Source organism: Rutilus rutilus, assembly GCF_951802725.1.
Source record: "Rutilus rutilus genome assembly, chromosome: 2".
Taxonomy (NCBI): Eukaryota; Metazoa; Chordata; class Actinopteri; order Cypriniformes; family Leuciscidae; genus Rutilus; species Rutilus rutilus.
The window spans coordinates 7,314,633-7,332,858 of record NC_140210.1 but is presented as its reverse complement, the minus strand read 5'-3'; the positions used below and the strand labels follow the sequence as shown (position 1 = coordinate 7,332,858).

The 18,226-nt window shown below is 39.9% G+C and overlaps 2 protein-coding genes across 2 annotated transcripts; one reads left to right on the top strand and one right to left on the bottom strand.

Annotated features, from left to right (window-relative positions):
- Nucleotides 1-487: 487 nt before the first annotated feature.
- LOC311286721 (uncharacterized protein) lies at nucleotides 488-3,747 on the top strand. The gene is made up of 5 exons (XM_084402973.1): nucleotides 488-664; nucleotides 1,872-2,066; nucleotides 2,286-2,365; nucleotides 2,528-2,977; nucleotides 3,095-3,747. The coding sequence occupies exons 1-5, from the start codon at nucleotides 563-565 to the stop codon at nucleotides 3,618-3,620; spliced, it is 1,353 nt and encodes a 450-aa protein (XP_084259099.1). The 5' UTR covers nucleotides 488-562; the 3' UTR covers nucleotides 3,621-3,747.
- Nucleotides 3,748-4,009: 262 nt separating this feature from the next.
- On the bottom strand, nucleotides 4,010-6,319 carry LOC311286474 (uncharacterized protein; the record flags this gene model as incomplete). Its single annotated transcript, XM_084402690.1, has 3 exons — nucleotides 5,651-6,319; nucleotides 5,014-5,137; nucleotides 4,010-4,756 (listed from the first exon to the last, which is right to left on the bottom strand). Exons 1-3 carry the CDS (start codon nucleotides 6,226-6,228, stop codon nucleotides 4,010-4,012), a joined length of 1,449 nt encoding a protein of 482 aa, XP_084258816.1. The 5' UTR covers nucleotides 6,229-6,319.
- Nucleotides 6,320-18,226: the final 11,907 nt, after the last annotated feature.

Sequence of the window (18,226 nt, the reverse complement as noted above, 5' to 3'; positions counted from 1 at the left end):
AAAGCGCCTCAGCGCGTTGTTGACTGCCATCATCTCCAGGCAGTCCGTAGACACCACCTTCACACTCGAGGACACTCGCTTACACCTGACCGGTACCAGTCGGTCTCCAAGATTTCAGAGCTGAGACGCATTTCTGATCGACCTTGAGGCGAAAAAGACCGCAGTACTCGCGCTTTCATCCAGAACTGCAGTGGGCGCATGTGAAGCAGACTCAACTGGAGTACTGATGATGCGGAGGCCATAAGACCCAGCAATTTCTGAAACTTTCTGAGCGGGACCATAGTGCCGCAGTGGAAGGATTTCGTATTTCATGCGCTGAATATTCAGTCTAGGCTGTGGCGATAGTTGTGCTGTAATAGACAGCGAGTCCAGTTCTGTGCCCAGAAAAGATATTCTCTGACTGGGAGACAGTGAACTCTTCGCCCAATGGACTATATGCACGGCCACTTCCTGGTTTAGATAAGTCAGCTCAGTCATTTCCGGTCAACTGTCAAAAATCAAGCGGCCGTGAAGATGTCTTTCTACACGCGCTGCCTTCAGGATTTACCTCAAGTTAACATCAATGATGTACACCGCCTTATTCAGGAAAACTCCAAGGCTTCGTCCAGTAAACGGGAAAAAGGATTTAAGTTGTACATATCCAGTTATATTCATGACTGTGAAGGTAAGTTATCGATTATCAAGACTGCTGTTATGATGTTGTTTACGAGATAGGATCGCTAGCAAACATCCAAACAGTTAACATTACATAGTTTTTAACGTTAACTTATCTTAGTTGTCAGCATTTAAATGTACAAAACGTGTCTAGGTACTCTCCCGTGATTACCACGCTCGACATATACACTAGTATGTTGTTATATAACATGAAACTTTAAAATACCACAATCGTTAGCTGCTGTCTGTAACTTTTTTTATTTTCAAAATTAACACAATTTATATGATGAGCGAGTACATGAATCAATTTTCCAAACCGTGTTTTTGTCTTATCCTGAATCACTACGTTACACACCTATAATAGTGTTTATATTGGGACTATTTTAGACCAGTCGGCTTGTATCACTATGTATGGACTGGAGTAATTAAGTAACCACATCCCTGCGTGACTCGCCATAGATATAAACATAGAAAAGTAGCTCCGGCTACAATGTTCTTCCGCAAGACGCATGCATTTTTATTAACCGCTAGAGTGCCAAATGTTACAGATTTTCCCTTTTGAATGATGTACTCTTATCTGTATGACCATAAATAACAGCAGGCAGTATAAGATGTTTCCACTACTGAGGAAAAATCCAAGTGCATGTGTATTGATATTCCATGTGTTGTAATTGTTTTGTTTCTCAGTTTCTGACAAGAACGAGGCAGGAGAGGTTTCTGTGAGGGCAAGATGCTTCAGGTCTATGAGGAAAAATGAGAGACCACACAACTTGAGTGTAGGGGAATGAGATCAGATGCAATGCAATAAGGTTTACAGTGTCTGCTCTCTAGGAATTAAATGAAAAAAAATATATATATATATATATATATTATTGCAGAGAGTGATTGTAATAGACCACTGTTTGGAGTTTACAAAGGCCTACAGCCTAACTGTTGCTGTCAGGACAGTAGTTCACTGTACCACTATATCAACTGCACACTGTGTATTCTAACAAGTATTTACACAGTAATTAATTACAAATACAGCCTATTAAGATTCAGTAGAGTTAGTTAGCTTGCCAAAATTTGACACTGTAGCCCAAGGAAGGTTCAAACACTAGCTACAGTGTAAACCAACATAATTTAACTAATGATTATCTATTCCAGTAATTAGTGACTATGATTGCCTGAATCCTAAAACACAGAATATATACAATTGATCTCTTTTTCGCTTACAGGTTGTCCTCAAACACACTAAACCTGTTGAGCTGATGGCCTGTCAGTGCTCATGTGTGGCAGGGCTTGCTCTATGTAATCACATTGCAGCATTGCTCTTCCAAACAGCACATTACAGCCAACAGGGAGCAACAGCTGTCCCCCCGACTCACAGCTGCACAGGGTCTGAGCAGCAATGGCACAAACCCAGGACCCAGGTGATGCTGCTCAACACTATCACAATTAATACATTGTTAATTTACACATTATAATATAATCCTACATCTTCTTTGTTACTTAAATTGTGTTTTTGTTCTCACATCAACTTCCAATATCACAGATAGTGCAGCATCTTTTCTTATGAAAATAGGTAAATCATTGAGCTAAAGTAAACTAAATACAGCACAAATAAGTTATTATACAACATTCATTTACAGGGTTTTAAGCCTGGTCCAACAAATGAAATGGTGGTATTGTCAACTAGGCCCAAGGAGAGAAGATTGGCAGAAGGCATCAGGTAAGGTGTAGGAATGGGAAGTTGTTTTACTACATGCATGTGTTGAAAATATGTATTAAAATGTAAAATACTTTTTTCAGACTGGTTTATGATCACTGTAATCGACACATTACATGAACCTTTAATTAACACTGTGTGCGTGTCTTTTATGTATGTTTTCAGGAGCAACCTGTATAAAGCTGCCTGTAACCTGACCTGTGGCCTTCCAGACATGTCAGTTCTACGGGTGAAGGATATTTACGAAGGCATGTCAAAAGAAACTGCTCCTTTAATAGCCACCATGGGGATTTCAGGGGATGTGCCTTTAGTGGACAGCGCTTTTGGAAAAGTCCAAGAAGGGAGTTTACTGTCCTATCAACTTCCAGCATGGAGCCCACCAAAGACCTGTCCACATAGCACTGCACCACCACGACCATACTTACCCCTGGATGGCTACTGTCTAGGTCCCTCAGAGTGCTGTTTTGTGTTGACTCACCATCAGCAGCTGCACATGACTTCTCTAGCAACAACAGAAGTCATGGCACACGAAATTGAGATGGGCACAAGACAACAAAGCACAATGAGGGAATGGCATTTATTGAGAAAGCCACGTCTAACCTCCTCTAGATTCAGGTAACTGTAAACTATACTGTGACATTCAGCACATTTTGTTTTCTCATTTAAATACTCATTTATTGTCATCTCATATAAATACTAAAGTTATTTTTATGTGTATCAATTTATTTCTAGAGAAGTTTGCCATGTGAGAGGGCAGTCCTCAGCGGCGAGTCTAGCGGTGAGAATTTTGAGGTCAGGCTATCAGTCAGCAGAAATGAAGAGGGGCCTTCAGATGGAGCCCAAAGCTATTGAGGAATACTGCTGCATTCAGGAGGTAAATCACTACCCTTGTGGGTTTATCATCCACCCCGATGCACCTTGGCTTGGCTCATCACCAGATGGGTTGGTGTACGACCCTAAAGCTGATCCTGTGTTTGGACTGGTAGAAGTGAAGTGCCCAAATTTGAGAAGCTATGTGGACTGTGCCTACCTTAGGGTCTCTGGTGGAGTGCTACAGCTCAAACAATCTCACACTTACTACTGGCAGGTGCAGGGCCAACTATTCATTTCCGGGATGAAGTGGTGTGATTTTGTTGTGTTTACTGAAGACGACATGTTCATACAAAGAATATACAGAGACGAGGGAGTCATTAAAACAATGAAGCAAAAGGTTGATTACTTTTACTTTTACTTTTATCTTCCAACACTTTTGGCTTGAAACGTTTCAATCCATTCAATCAGTTGCCATCAATTTGTACATATTTTTTGGCCCATGTTTTTTTTTAACTGTTTCCATAAATGTACAGGATCTGTTGTTAACTGATTAAATTACGTATTTTCATATACATGTTATTTGTTTGTGTGTGTTCTGAATTTATACTTCATTAGTTAACAAATAATGTAAAGTTGAATACAATTAACAAAGAGTACAAAACATAGAAATAATGTAAAAACAACAACAGTAATTATAATACAGTTAATCAGATTTTTAGTGAATAGATTTTAAGTTTAAATTATGAGATGAATGATATATACAGAGATTAAATCTAGAGGCATGTTTAATATATATTTACAAGGATTAAGAGAGGATAAAAACAAGAGGCACTTCTACTTAGCCCAAGCTTTTACAAGTGGCCCACTCTGATAATTTAACAGTAGGCATGCAACTGCATAAAGCTGATTTATGTTACCAAACATGTTTAAGGGGATGACAGTATCAAAGAATTTAAATTCCTTTAGTCTACGAATTAGGCGCTCAATGTGCACTCTGAGATGTGCAATAGATTGGGTCTCCCTGACCTCGTGCTTTGACATCTGAGGTCTTCCAGCGAGGAATGCTGGCCTGTACACCTTACAGGAAACACAGTCATCCACAAGGAAGCCTCTGTCGACCATAATTGCCATATCTGGCCTAAGCAGAGTAAGAATACCTGACTCTACAAAGATCTGTTTGTCACTTACTGAGCCGGCAAAAAGGGAGGAAACAAAGGTTACAGCGCCATGGGGAGCCATGCCAATCATTCCCTTCAGGGTACAGTGGGACTTATAGTTTGAGTATACCTCACTCTGAAGTAAAGGGGAGGAGGGTGTTTGACACCGGAGCTCTGTGCAGTCCAGAATTGTGGTGGTGTCTGGGTAGTCTTCAAACTCTGATGGCAAGTGTTCCTTGATTTTGTCTTGAGTCATCCAAATGCATTGTGAACCAAGAACAGAGAACAGAAAATTGCTCCAGGTCAGAATGATTCTGCTTACAGTAGACTGATGCACCCCATACCGCTCAGCTAGGTCCCTCTGCTTCAGACCAAGGGCAAGGTAGTTCAGGAAGAGGAACAGTTCATCTATTGCCTGTAAGGACTGACAGATCACAACACAGTTACATGTATATGTAATTGTCAAAACTGGTAGGTGTACAGTACAGTTACAACAACAGACATCTGATGGTGTGAAATTTATTTCCATTCATTCTACATTCAATCTAAAAGTGCTAGTGTTGGTCATAATGTGAACATCCTGGCTTCAGAGAGTAAAAGTCCAACCATGTATTGAACAAGTATATGATAGGATTCTGTAGCCGGAGAGTTTGGTCATAATAGCACAGATGACAGACTTACCATGGAAGCACTTTGCTTTTCAGATTCAACGTTTGCAGTTCCTGTTCTGGTTACCCGAACCATGAATCTCAGTGATGGTTCAATGACCTGCCAAAACCGCATCAGATGATCGTAAGATGAAAACCTGTAAATAGTGAAAATGTCAAAGCATTGACATTCCTTGCATTTAGCACCATACATATTATTACATTTATACACACCAGGTCAGAGGTTAACCTGAAGTAGGAAGTGACTTGCACTGGTCTATTTGACATGCTGATTATATTTAATCTTCAATGTTTGTGGTTTGGACACCATAGTGCAAAAAAACAAAAAAAAACTAAACCAAAATGTTTTTAAAATATATTTATTTCATACTAAGTATACTACAAATCGATATTTACTGACATAATGCTTGAAGCTTAGGATATAAATATTACAATTATACAATTATTTGGAGTACTTCTTTAATGCACGACGCACATTAAGCCTAAAAAGTGTTTTAATATAAAATATTTTATTTTAAATATAATTAGTAAAGATAGTATGATCACTGTATAATATCACTGTATAATATCAGTCTTTAAATGCAAGATATTTAAAGTGTTCTTAAAGTATAATGCGTTTTTATTAAATTAAATATTTCTAAATAACGTACCTGGTGTAGAAACGGATGTCACTGTCAGAACCTGTAAATCGCTGTAGCCCAAAACGCTGTTTGAGTGACATCTGTTCCATCTGCTGCCTCACATGGTCGATTTCTTCGCGAAGCCTTTCGTTTTCTTCCAGAACCGAGTCAACAAACGCGGGCTGCGGTGCTGTGCTGTAATCGTGGTCATTGGTAGATATACGTTCAGAATATTCCCCAGTTTCCATACTCTCTGGTGGTCTCGTTCTCCTTTCCCAAACCCCAAGCCTTCTCTCTCCAAGAGAGTAATTATTCCAAGGGAACAGTACAGGTACGGCACCAGACTTCAGCCTTCGCCTCCCTCCGACTTCAGCAGGCTCCTTGAGCTCTTCTGGCACAAAGTGCCGACTACACACGCGTGTATGGTGAGATATAATAAAATTGTCTCTTCTTATATTTATTATCCATTTCTTTCGCTGTTGTACGTCTGACGGGAAAGTATGAAAACTTATGACTGAATTGAATTTCGCTGAGGACGAACACTGAGGGACACAACAGTGCTCAGCTGACGTTCCCTCACAGCGCTGAAATTTAAATGCCTTTTTCATTTCCGTTAACCTAAGTTATACTTTCTTTTCACGTAGCTGTTGAATAAATAATAAATTAAATAAATAAGTTCTAGTTCAAACTTTATCTAGAAACCACTAGTCTCAAGGAGTCTTTACCTCACGGATTTGAAGGTGCCGCCCACTAACCTAAAAGTACCACAACATCAAATGACGTTCCACCGGAAGTTCACGGGCTGACTTATCTTTATGCGGAAGTTCCAAAGAACGCTCCGTGCATATAGTCCATTGACTTTGAGACCTATATTCTCGAGATGTTCGAGTAATATGGTCCTGTGTTCTATGAGCTCTGAGTGTGATCGAGCTAGAATCAGCCAATCGTCCTAGTAGTTCAAAACTCGCGTGCCCTGAAGTTTCAAGGGTGCAAGCGCCGCGTCCATGCACATTGTAAATGTACGGGGTGCTAGGGACAGGCAGAACGGCAGGACTGTGTATTGATATGTCTGGCCCTCGAAGGCAAATCTCAAAAATCGGCTGTGACGTGATGCTATTTGTATTTGGAAATACGTGTCCTTCAGATCTATTTCTACCAGAAAGACTCGGGAGATAAAATGATATAACAAGAGTAAATTTATTAATAGCTCAGCAAGCATAGTCTTTGGCGTAGGCCCCGTCCTTAGCAAGCAATGCGAGGGTAACGGAATCTGCAAATCCCGCCTGAAGATGAAGGCAGGGGCGCAGCCGACCCCCTGGAGGTAAAGGAAGGGACCATCCTGGTGGTGGTGGGGAGGATGGAGGGAAAGGACCATCTTGGAGGTGGTTGGGGAGGATGGAGGTAATTGGCGCCGTCAGTATCTGCGAACTCAGACGGATGTAAGTACCATTCTTTTATACTGAGAGTGTTAACACATGATTGGTTAGAAGTGAGTTAATTCATAACGCGCTGATTGAGTCTTCCTGGCAGAACTTAACGCTAAGCTTACATTGACATAAACCAGTCCCCTTGGTGAATTTGCGTGAGGATTTTCCTGGTTGTGAGCATTCTGAACCGGCGTTTCGAAAGCACTTTGTTCAGCTGTCTTAGATCTAGAATGGGTCTGAGACCCCGTCTCTTTTTTTTATTATTATTATTTTTTTTTTTTATTATTATTATTTTTTTTTTATTGGTACCAGAAAATATCTGCTGTATAGAAGTCTGGCCGCAGCGGGACTTGAACACCGTCGCTTTCCTAGGCGGGCTAGGAAGACTTTGAGGCCTCGTTTTTAGAAACGGTGTTTGGGTGCAGGCGAGCGGGTTGTACAATGCGCTCGTTGGCTGCAAAATACACATCTGCAGTTGCCTTTTTAAGGGGACTGACAGAGTGAAAAGCTTTGACGTCATAATTTTTATCTGCCGCCAGGCCCGGGATCCGAACACAGGTCTCTGGGGCGAAAGCTTAAGATTCCGCCACTGAGCCACAGGGGGAAACACATAAGCTTTCAGTTAGCGCGGGTGTAACCCAGGTTATCAACAGCATTAACACGTGATTAAATGAAGTGAACATTTATTATATTAAGTATTTCGTATTTATTATATTAAATGAACATTTATTTTCACTTATACGGTTTCACTTATAGTGGTACACTTATTTTCATGAGTATCAAAATAGGCAAATAAAATAATTTTTGTTTGGAAGACTGACCAATGAGGATTGAGAATGTTGAAAAGCGCATTTTTTCAGTTTCCGGATTTTGCACGCAGTTGGAGATTGCGCTCTCTCTCATCGGCAGCGCAGACGAGAGCAGGCGTGATTTGCATCTCTCCAGAGAGAATTGAGTATTTGTTTGATATAATTCGAAAAAAAATTATTAAGATTGAAGTTATATGTATCCGGACGATGTGGCAGGAGGAGAAGTGAAGTCTGGTGTGAAAGACTAGGGACTGTCGTCAAGAAGAAGGGACTGTCGTGTCGATTTATAATGTGTGACGCAGTTGCGGAGAAGCAGCATTGCGCGTTCACATATCAAAGAGTTGTTTGAGGAAACTCAATAACAATCAAAAAGATCTATAATTATGACCGCCGCTAGCGTAGCTAGCGAAAGCGGTCATATAGGGATTGTCAAAGTTTTTTTTTTTTTTTTTTTTGTCACCTTACTGAATTTTTCGTCAACGATACCAGGGACACCGAAGCACCGGGGAACATGAAATTTGGTGGGCATGTAGCCCCACTAGACTTCTAAGGAAAAATTTCGTTTGGTCCCCGGGGGCCACTCCCCCCCCCCGCGCTGGGCCCCCCCAAACCCCAAAAAATGCAGTTTTTCCTAAATAACTACCTGAACCGTGGCACCGAGGATGAAGAAATTTTTATGGTATGTTGGTCTACTAGACTTTTACGGAAAAATTTCGTTTGGTCCCCGGGGGCCACTTCCCCCCCCGCGCTGGGGCCCCCTTAAATTTTTCGTCAACGATACCAGGGACACCGAAACACCGGGGAACATGAAATTTGGTGGGCATGTAGCCCCACTAGACTTCTAAGGAAAAATTTCGTTTGGTCCCCGGGGGCCACTCCCCCCCCGCGCTGGGCCCCCCCAAACCCAAAAAAATGCAGTTTTTCCTAAATAACTACCTGAACCGTGGCACCGAGGATGAAGAAATTTTTATGGTATGTTGGTCTACTAGACTTTTACGGAAAAATTTCGTTTGGTCCCCGGGGGCCACTTCCCCCCCCCGCGCTGGGGCCCCCGTAAATTTTTCGTCAACCATACCAGGGACACCGAAGCACCGGGGAACATGAAATTTGGTGGGCATGTAGCCCCACTACACTTCTACGGAAAAATTTCGTTTGGTCCCCGGGGGCCACTCCCCCCCCCCCCCCGCGCTGGGCCCCCCCAAACCCCAAAAAATGCAGTTTTTCCTAAATAACTACCTGAACCGTGGCACCGAGGATGAAGAAATGTTTATGGTATGTTGGTCTACTAGACTTTTACGGAAAAATTTCGTTTGGTCCCCGGGGGCCACTTCCCCCCCCGCGCTGGGGCCCCCGTAAATTTTTCGTCAACGATACCAGGGACACCGAAGCACCGGGGAACATGAAATTTGGTGGGCATGTAGCCCCACTACACTTCTACGGAAAAATTTCGTTTGGTCCCTGGGGGCCACAACCACCACCCCCCCCCCCCCCCCCCCCGCGCTGGGCCCCCCCAAACCCCAAAAAAAGCAGTTTTTCCTAAATAACTACCTGAACCGTGGCACCGAGGATGAAGAAATTTTTATGGTATGTTGCTCTTAAGGGCCCACATCAACCTAGCCCATAATCACTCATTTGTGATTTGCGCCCCTCCCATAAAAAATGAAAATGCAATATTATTCTGCTTTAATCGCCCCTATCTTCAGTGGAGATGTTCAGAACTGCACCATATTTCATGTGTATGATTAACTTGACATCCTCTGGGGGTATCCTCTGCTAAGTTTTGTAGAATTTCATCCATGGGGGGGTATAAAATAAATTCATTTATGTGCACATTTAGTGACTGTACACTCATCGGCCTGTAGATGGTGCTGTTGAGCGAAGGGTTGCTGGTTTAGGATGATACTGTCACACACACACATGCAGGAATACAAACAAACGCAAGCATGCACACACACTGACATCCACACGCACAGACACACACACATACACACACATACAAATCCACATGCACAGACACACACACACAAACACACACGCGCACACATGTACGCACACATACATACACGCACAGACACACACACACACACACACAGACACACACATACACAAACACACACACATACACACATACACACACACACACACACACACAGACACAGACAGACATGCACATACTATTACTTTTTTTAGGTATATACATAAACACGCAATACAGCCAAATTACTCCACATCATTTATTTTTGTGGAAAGCCAGTGCAGGTCTGAGCGGCGGTCATATTTTGTACCGCGATGCGGTACATCTAGTTAGAATTTATTTTTACGAGAGAGTTGATCAAAGGAATGAGTTGTAAAAGAGTTCTTAAGACCTAAAAGGATTATATGTTCAAGTTCATCGGGTCTTGGTGAGTTACACTTTTATTTCATGTAATAAAATGTGAAATGTTGTTGAAATGCTCATATAAGTGATGAAGTAGAAATGAAAAAACTGTTCAAGTTCTTTTATTAGTAATGTATTTTTCTTTACGACCACAATTGGTGAACGAATGCTTGCACGTTGCATGTAAAACGTGATCGCCATTTTTTTTATGTTGTGTTCAACGATGGTAAATGATGTGATGCATGTATGTTATGAATAAAATACTAACAAGGATTTCTTTGTGAGTTTTTTTTTTTCTTTTTTTTTTCTGATCTTATTTCTTCACCATCCTGTCGGAGTGCTTACTGTGAATCATTGAGTCGATGCTGCATTGAAAGCGATGCCTTTTGGATTGGAGTTCCTGGATTCCTGGATTTCGTTCTGACTCTCGTGTTCGCGGAGGGAGTCGGGACTGGCGAGCCGCACGGACCTAACTGCGAGTCGTGATTGCATGAAACTGACATTATCATTGCCGATGGATAATGGATGGTAGGAAATTGAACTAACAGCACTTACATTTTTCACCGTTCAATTGGAAGGATTCAATCACAGAGGAGAGACAGAGTAACGAACAATACCATTGTCGTAAAACAATTCACAAGGTTGTGAATATAACTTGAGAGACTCATTTTTGGAAACTGCGGGGAATTAAATGTGCATTTATTTGGGTTTATTTGATTTTATTTATTTTTTGTTTGTTTATTAATGATGTTGCTTGATAAAATGTGATTTGCTTTCATTTTATTTTTCCTTTTATATTGTTTGAAAACTAAAAGCTAGAAGAAGAAACCTATCCAACATAAATTTTCAAAAGGGATCAAATACAGAGTTTAACTTTAATTGATTATATCCTAAATTAAGCTTTTCAGCTATACGGTGAATTCAGTGTGGTGACTAATTTGATTTTTTTTTTTTTTTTTAAGAAACTGAGTGAAACAAGTGAAACCTAGAGTGTATTAATTTACATAAACAGGGTGACAAGTGATTACACTTACCTTTTGAGTCTTTGAAACCCATAAGGAAAAAAGAGGTGAAGATTGAAGAATTTATTTTTTATTTTTATTTTATTTTAAAGTATACATTGTATTGTATTTTATTTTTCATTCTTTTATGCATTAGTTATTTGTTTATAATTCAAGTTTTGAATTCCAAAACAAAACAATATATTCAGTTACACCTTATACTTTGTGTGAGTGGTTCATTATTGTTGTGACATCCTTATTCTCTGCAGGCGAATTTAGTCTTCTGATCTGACTGGTCCATACTCAGACTTTGTGTCTGTACTAAATTGAGCGAAGGGTTACACGAGCATATAAGAGAGCGTCATGTTTTGCTTCGGCGTTTGTTTGCAGGCTTGCGTGTATTATAACAGGCTCGTTTGCTGCAATATTGATATTTCCAGTCGCCTGAACTTAGGAGGGGACTGAGAAATGTGTGAGAAATGGAGGTTGGTCAGGCCTCGGCGGGACTAAAAACACTCTCTTTCCTCCTTTCGCTAGTGAGTGACGCACGCAAACGGGGCGGGGTAGCTTTCTTGTAACGTAAAGAAAGCTAGCCCGTTGCAGGAAACATCCATCCACATAGACGCGGCTTCTTCATCGTCATTCATGACGGAAGCGGCGGCAGACTGCGGCCACTGTCCGTCAGTGAGAGACTCGGCGAAGCAGGCGAAGCTGGCGGGCGAACCGGCGAGCTTTTGCTGGTTGGAGGAGGTTCCGGGACCCGCTGAGCACGGCGCTTTTACGGCGCAGCACTGCAGCAGGCGGAGGTGCAGTCTCGGCGAAAGATGCCAGGCGAGTCCTCAGAGTCACCATGGGCATCAGCTCGCAGTGAGGGTAGCCGCCGTCGGCGAGCGCGAGAGCTGCATGATCCTCACCCAGGCAGGAAACGCAGATGGCATGGCGGTCCCCGTTGCTGAGTGGGGCTCGACACGAGCCACAGAAGGTGCGAGACATCTTTACAAAGACGCTCGGCTCTTTTAGTAGGGAGTGTGAGTCGCGGGTGCGAATACACACTTAGAGAGAAAAAGGATATAGACGCCGGATAGCGTAGCAGGAACGGCGACTGAAGGCGGCGAGTTGAGGCCAGCGGCTTCAGATGCAAAGGCTCGTCCCGCAGAAGGCTTTCTCAGACGGCGCAGCTTCTTCCTCTCGGGATCCAGCGATGCGTGCGCTTCGCTGAAGAGATGAAAAATCTGATTCTACAGCCTGTCGAGCCATATTTATAGGCCCAAGCCACGCCCGTTTCGGCGGGACGTGACGTAGTGGGCGCGAAGCACCCTCATTGGATCTGACATCACGAGGGGCCTCTCTCGATAGGCTGCTGCAGTTGCCGCAGGGCAGCCAATGGGCGCGCGAGCTGTCTCGCCTATGTCTGCATGCTGCCGCAACGCGTTTTGCATTAATTCAAAATTAAGGATAATTTTTGGCTTCAATATCTCGCGGAAAAGAGGTTTTCCCCTAGCGTAAGATATTACGCAGTACGAGACACCTCTCGTAAGAGAACTGTTATTTTACAGATTTTTCCAAGATTATTATGATCGAACACCTTCATTAAAGTGACAGTACTAAAAAAAAAATATTTATCTACATAAAAACACTTATTTTACATACATATTTTATATATACAAAAAAAAAAAAAACTTCAATAACCTGTTAAGGCATGACCAAAATAAACAGTTTCATAAAAAAAAAGAAAAAAAAAGTTGAAATAAATATTCCCATCTTCAAACTGAAGAAATACAAAACTGATACATCAACAAGATTGTCAGTTTCACACCACTATTGATTCTAAAACTTTCAACTTTCATTAGATGTAAATTTATGTAAACAAATTCTTCACATACAGTTCTTCAGAGCCCATAGGAGGAATTGAAAAACTAAAAATTGTGCATTCCTATCTTATAAGTTAGGATTACTATCATGATGAGGTCATGATTTTGCCTTTGAAACAGATGGCGAAAAGAACAAATTGTACCATTTACTTTTAGCTTTATATATAGCTTGTATTTTCCAAATCAGTTTTATATTGTTTTCCTCAATATTCGACAGACCCCTGTGGGCTACATATAGCTCTGATAATATATGTGAACAAACATTGCATTATCTTTTATTTCAGAATTCTACACTGTAAAAAAAAATCCCGTAAAAAAACGGTAAATCTCTGGCAGCAAAGTTTCCAGACGGGTTCCGTTAAATTACAGCAAATAACCATTTCACAAAATTACAGGCAAAAACCGTAAAAATACAGAATTGACTTTACGGTCAAAATTAATTAAATTACAGTACATTACTGTTAATAATGGCTTATTAAACCGTGGAAAAACAGATAAATGATGTCAAATTACATAAAAAGAACATTTAACTTTAAGGTTAAACTGTAAATTTAGGGTTTTATAAATTTATTTTATAATAATGTTCTGTCTATCTACAGTAATTATCTTTTAATATATAGTTTTTCTGTGTAAAATAACTATGAAGTTATGTATAAAAATGTATTAAGTACATAAATTCAAATACAAAGTTTGTATATTTACAGTTTTAATTTTTTGCAGATCCAGTTTCACAACTTTGACCAATCTCTAATTAAGTACTTAATAATAGCAAATGTACAGTCAATTTCTGTTAAATTAACTAAACGTACAAGTACGGAATACCTGCACATTTACAGTATTACTCATTAAACAAACACTGAACATCAAGATACGTGAATGATAGGAAATACAGGCTTAGTATATCATTTAGAACATGTAAAAATATCCACATCAAAAGGCAATTGCTGTATACCTTTATATAACTTATTTCAAATATTTACAATTACATTTTATCCAAAGTGACTTAAAATTAAGAGAACAATAGAAGCAACAAGTGCAGCGACAAGTCCCAGTTAGTGTAGCACAGTACACAAGTTCATTTATTTATTATTAAAAAAAAGATTTAGTATTATTGGGTCAAGTGTTTATGAAAAGATGGATCTTTAGCAGTTTCTTGAAAATGTGTTGAGTTGGGCAGGTCATCCCACCAGCAGGGAACAGTCCAGGGAAAGTGATTTTGTGTCTCTTTGGGATGATGGCACCACAAGGCGCCGTTCACTTGCAGAACACAAGCTTCTGGAGACACACAGATCTGAAGCAGTGAGTTTAGGTCTTGCTGCAGCATCTGGATCAGTTGCAGAGGTTTGACTGATGCTGGAAGAGCTGCCAGGAGAGCATTACAATAGTCCAGTCTGGATAGAACAAGAGCTTAGACTTTGGTTGAACCCACACCTCAAAAGACCTAAAACGAGCTTTCGTAGACATGTTATACATATCACAGTCCGTTTAATTGTATATAAAATCTTCGTTAATACGCGATAGTAGGCCTATCTGTCAGTAAATCAATCTCTTAAATGGCGGGACATTTTGAAACACTGTCTGGAAGCTGAAAACTCTTCTCTTAAAAATATCCTTGGTTTTAATTATAGTAAAATTATAGTAACCACGTTTTTGGCGGATTTTTATTACCATTTTTAATAACCACATTTATACTACTAATAGGCCTACCATGTTTTTTTTTTTTTTGTGGTTAAACCATAGTTAATTTTCGTAAGGGTTAACGTGGCTATCAAGACTGTTAAGAAAACGAATTCAGTAGCCTAAATACTGTATACATGAAATTATGGGAGAATAAGACTGTTTATTATTATACTGTACTATACTAGATTATTATACTGAGAATAATAATGATCAAAATGAGTATAAAATAAAATGTGAAATAAAAAATAATTCAGGCCTACTGTAGCCTATGTAGGGTACTGTATGTACAAATCACAGTCTATGGTACAAATACTTTTATTTAACCTTAAAAAAAAACTAACTTTAACCCCCACATGCTTAATAATCTGTAAGGAAAACATTGAATAGATGCTGATTTCCGCAGTTATACCTTCTTTTCTTTGTTTTCTAATTTCACAGAAAAAATCTGTAAAATATTACTTAATAATTTCTGTAAAATTACACATAACTCTGTAAAAATACAGACAAGTTCCTTTTAAAAAACGTAAAATTGCTGTAAAACCAAAATACAAGCAATTACCTGTAAATTTAACAATGGACCTTTAAATTACAGCAAATGCCTTTTATTTTACAGATATTTGCTGTATAATGACAAAACGGTAAAATTCTGTAAAAAAATACAGACAATTACCTGTAAAATTACACTTTTTTTTATGTACAAAATAAATACAAAATAAAAAGAAAGAAAGAAAGAAAGAAAGAAAGAAAGAAAGGGAAAACTCACAGCACAAAAATCAATTCACCCTCAAAAACAGAGCCTCCTTGTAGCACCAAATACATTCAAAAGTAACAAAATCATCAATAGACTTATAATATAAAAAATCTACCATAACTCTTGACTTCACCAAGTTAGAAAACAAGGCAATATTCTGATTTAGATTATGTTCTATTTTCTTTTTCCTACTTAAATAAATGGCCAGTTTTGCTTGGCCTAGAACAAAATTCAAAAGCTGACAGACAACACTTTTTTTCCTCACATACTTGTACCCCAAAATAAACGTCTCCAGAGAAAAGGTCTCATTGCACCTCATAAAAACATTGCTTACAACTTCAAACAAAGGTTGTAGTCTACAACAGTTCATGAACGCATGAAAAATGGTTTCTCTAGTAGAGCAAAAAGGACATCCAGAGTCAACCTCAGGGTTTAAAATTGAAACAAAAGCATTAACTGCAACAGCGCCATGAATGATCTTCCATTGCAAATCACCTGTTCTCTTGGTCAACGGTGGTTTATAAGATCTCCACTCAGGCTTTACGCCTTCATCCAGTTTAAAAACATCACGCCAAGGAGTATCAACTCTTGCACTTCAGACATTTTTGCTAAAAACCAAAACACAAGACCTGTACAAAGATTTACCAGCACTTAAAAAAAAATAATTACACAGAGATGCAGAATTTTTAAAAAAAGGGGAAGTAATCCCTTCAACATTTATAGACAAAGATAAACCAGGAAAAGAGTCTTTGGAATTTGCAACACAAGAACCTTCACAATATTCTGTTAACAATTCCATTTCAACTGTTTCAAGAGCAGCTTTCCATTTCATGAGCAACTGGGTAACCAGACGAATAGACCTGATTCCCAAGTGTTGAGCTAGAGCTGCTTCATCCTTGAAATCCGGTCCTACAATGTTCAGTAGCTGACTCAGAGTGATAACGTCATGTCCCACTAGCACCCTATTGAGTCCAGGAAAAAAGGAATTGTCCGTTAAATCCAACCGAGCGCCATAGATTAAAGGTTCCTCCAGTAACCAGAAAAGAGAAGGTGAGTTTTCTGGACGTTGAACAACAAAGAGACTCCAAACTTTAAAAGTATTCCTATAAAAAATTGGCAACTTAGAGGTGTCCAGTTTTAGGGGATCCATTAGAAAGAGAGCTTTGTCCAGTCCCAAACCTACAAAACTTCGTAGAATCAGGCATGAAACAGCGCGCCAGTTACAGTCTGAAGGTCCATCCAGCAATCTTTGCACAAACTGCAACCGAAAGGCTGCAATTCTGCTTTGAAGGTGCATTAGTCCTTGGCCACCCTCCTCCTTAGGCAAAAACAATACATTTTGTGAAACCCAATGTAACTTATCCCAAAAAAAATTCACCATGACAGTCTGAATTTTTAAAAGTAATTGCAAGGGAGGATCTACACAGGCAAACCTATGCCATAAGGAAGACGCCACCAAGTTGATAACAATTAAAATGCGTCCTCTATATGACAATTTTGGAGACAAATACTTCCACTTGTCTAGGCGTCCTTTGACTTTTTCGATTAAACCTTCCCAGTTTTTCTGTACTACTGTCTCCTCACCCAGAAAAACCCCCAAATATCGAAATCCTTCTTTTCCCCACTGTAAACCAGAGGGGAGTTGTGGTTTCCCACTTTCCCAACTTCCTATCAGAAGGGCTTCACTCTTATTCCAATTTACATTAGCAGAAGACAAGGTTTTAAAATCTCCAAGTAATTTGAATAAAACCTGCACATCACATCACTTAATCATAACTACTAAATCATCAGCATACGCTGATAATGAAAAGTTGCAATTACACGTTGGCAAAGAAATACCTTCAAGTTTCAACCTAATGGGGGGAGGTGGAGGGGGAGGGGAGGGAGAGGGGGGAGGGAGAGGGAGAGGGGGAGGGAGAGAGGGAGGGAGGGAGAGAGGGAGGGAGGGAGGGAGAGAGGGAGGGAGAGAGGGAGGGAGATGGAGAGAGGATTAAACAACGTTTATTAAATTTTCTAATTTATCTCACACACTCACAATAATACTATAAAAAATAATAAATAAAACACATAAAACATTCATTAGATATTCAAAACCAACTGACCCTCAAAAACCTCACATAAGACATCTTTACAACACCAGATATCACAAAAAAACATTAAATTTTTCACCAGTTTACAGTACGCAAATTCAATCTTGATTCTTCCCACTAGTTTTCTAAACATCATTTCCACATCAGTAGACCAAGTTGTGTTCCTTCATTTTTCCTTGTTTTCCAGATTGCTAATTTTGCTGTACCCAACAAATAATTTAATAAGCATGTCATCCTTCTCATAGAATACCTATACTTAACACCTCCAATAAATATTTGATCTGAAAATTCTTCATCAAAATCTTTAAGAAAATTAAAAAGATCTTGTAATCTTCCACATTTTAAAAATAAATGCTCTAAGTCTTCTTGGTTTCCACAAAATCTACATCCCCCCCCCCTGCTGGATTCAAGTCTGTCTGTAGCTATCGCCCCGTGGATAAGCCTCCACTGTAGATCCGCAGTACGCTTCTCTATAGGAGGCTTATACAGGGCTCTCCACCTGTCCCTCGTCACGAGGAAGTCTGGTCCTAACAAACTTGGCCACTTTGAAGCTTTTATTCTCTTGAGAAAAACTTGATGTGTGACTTTTACTGAAGAATA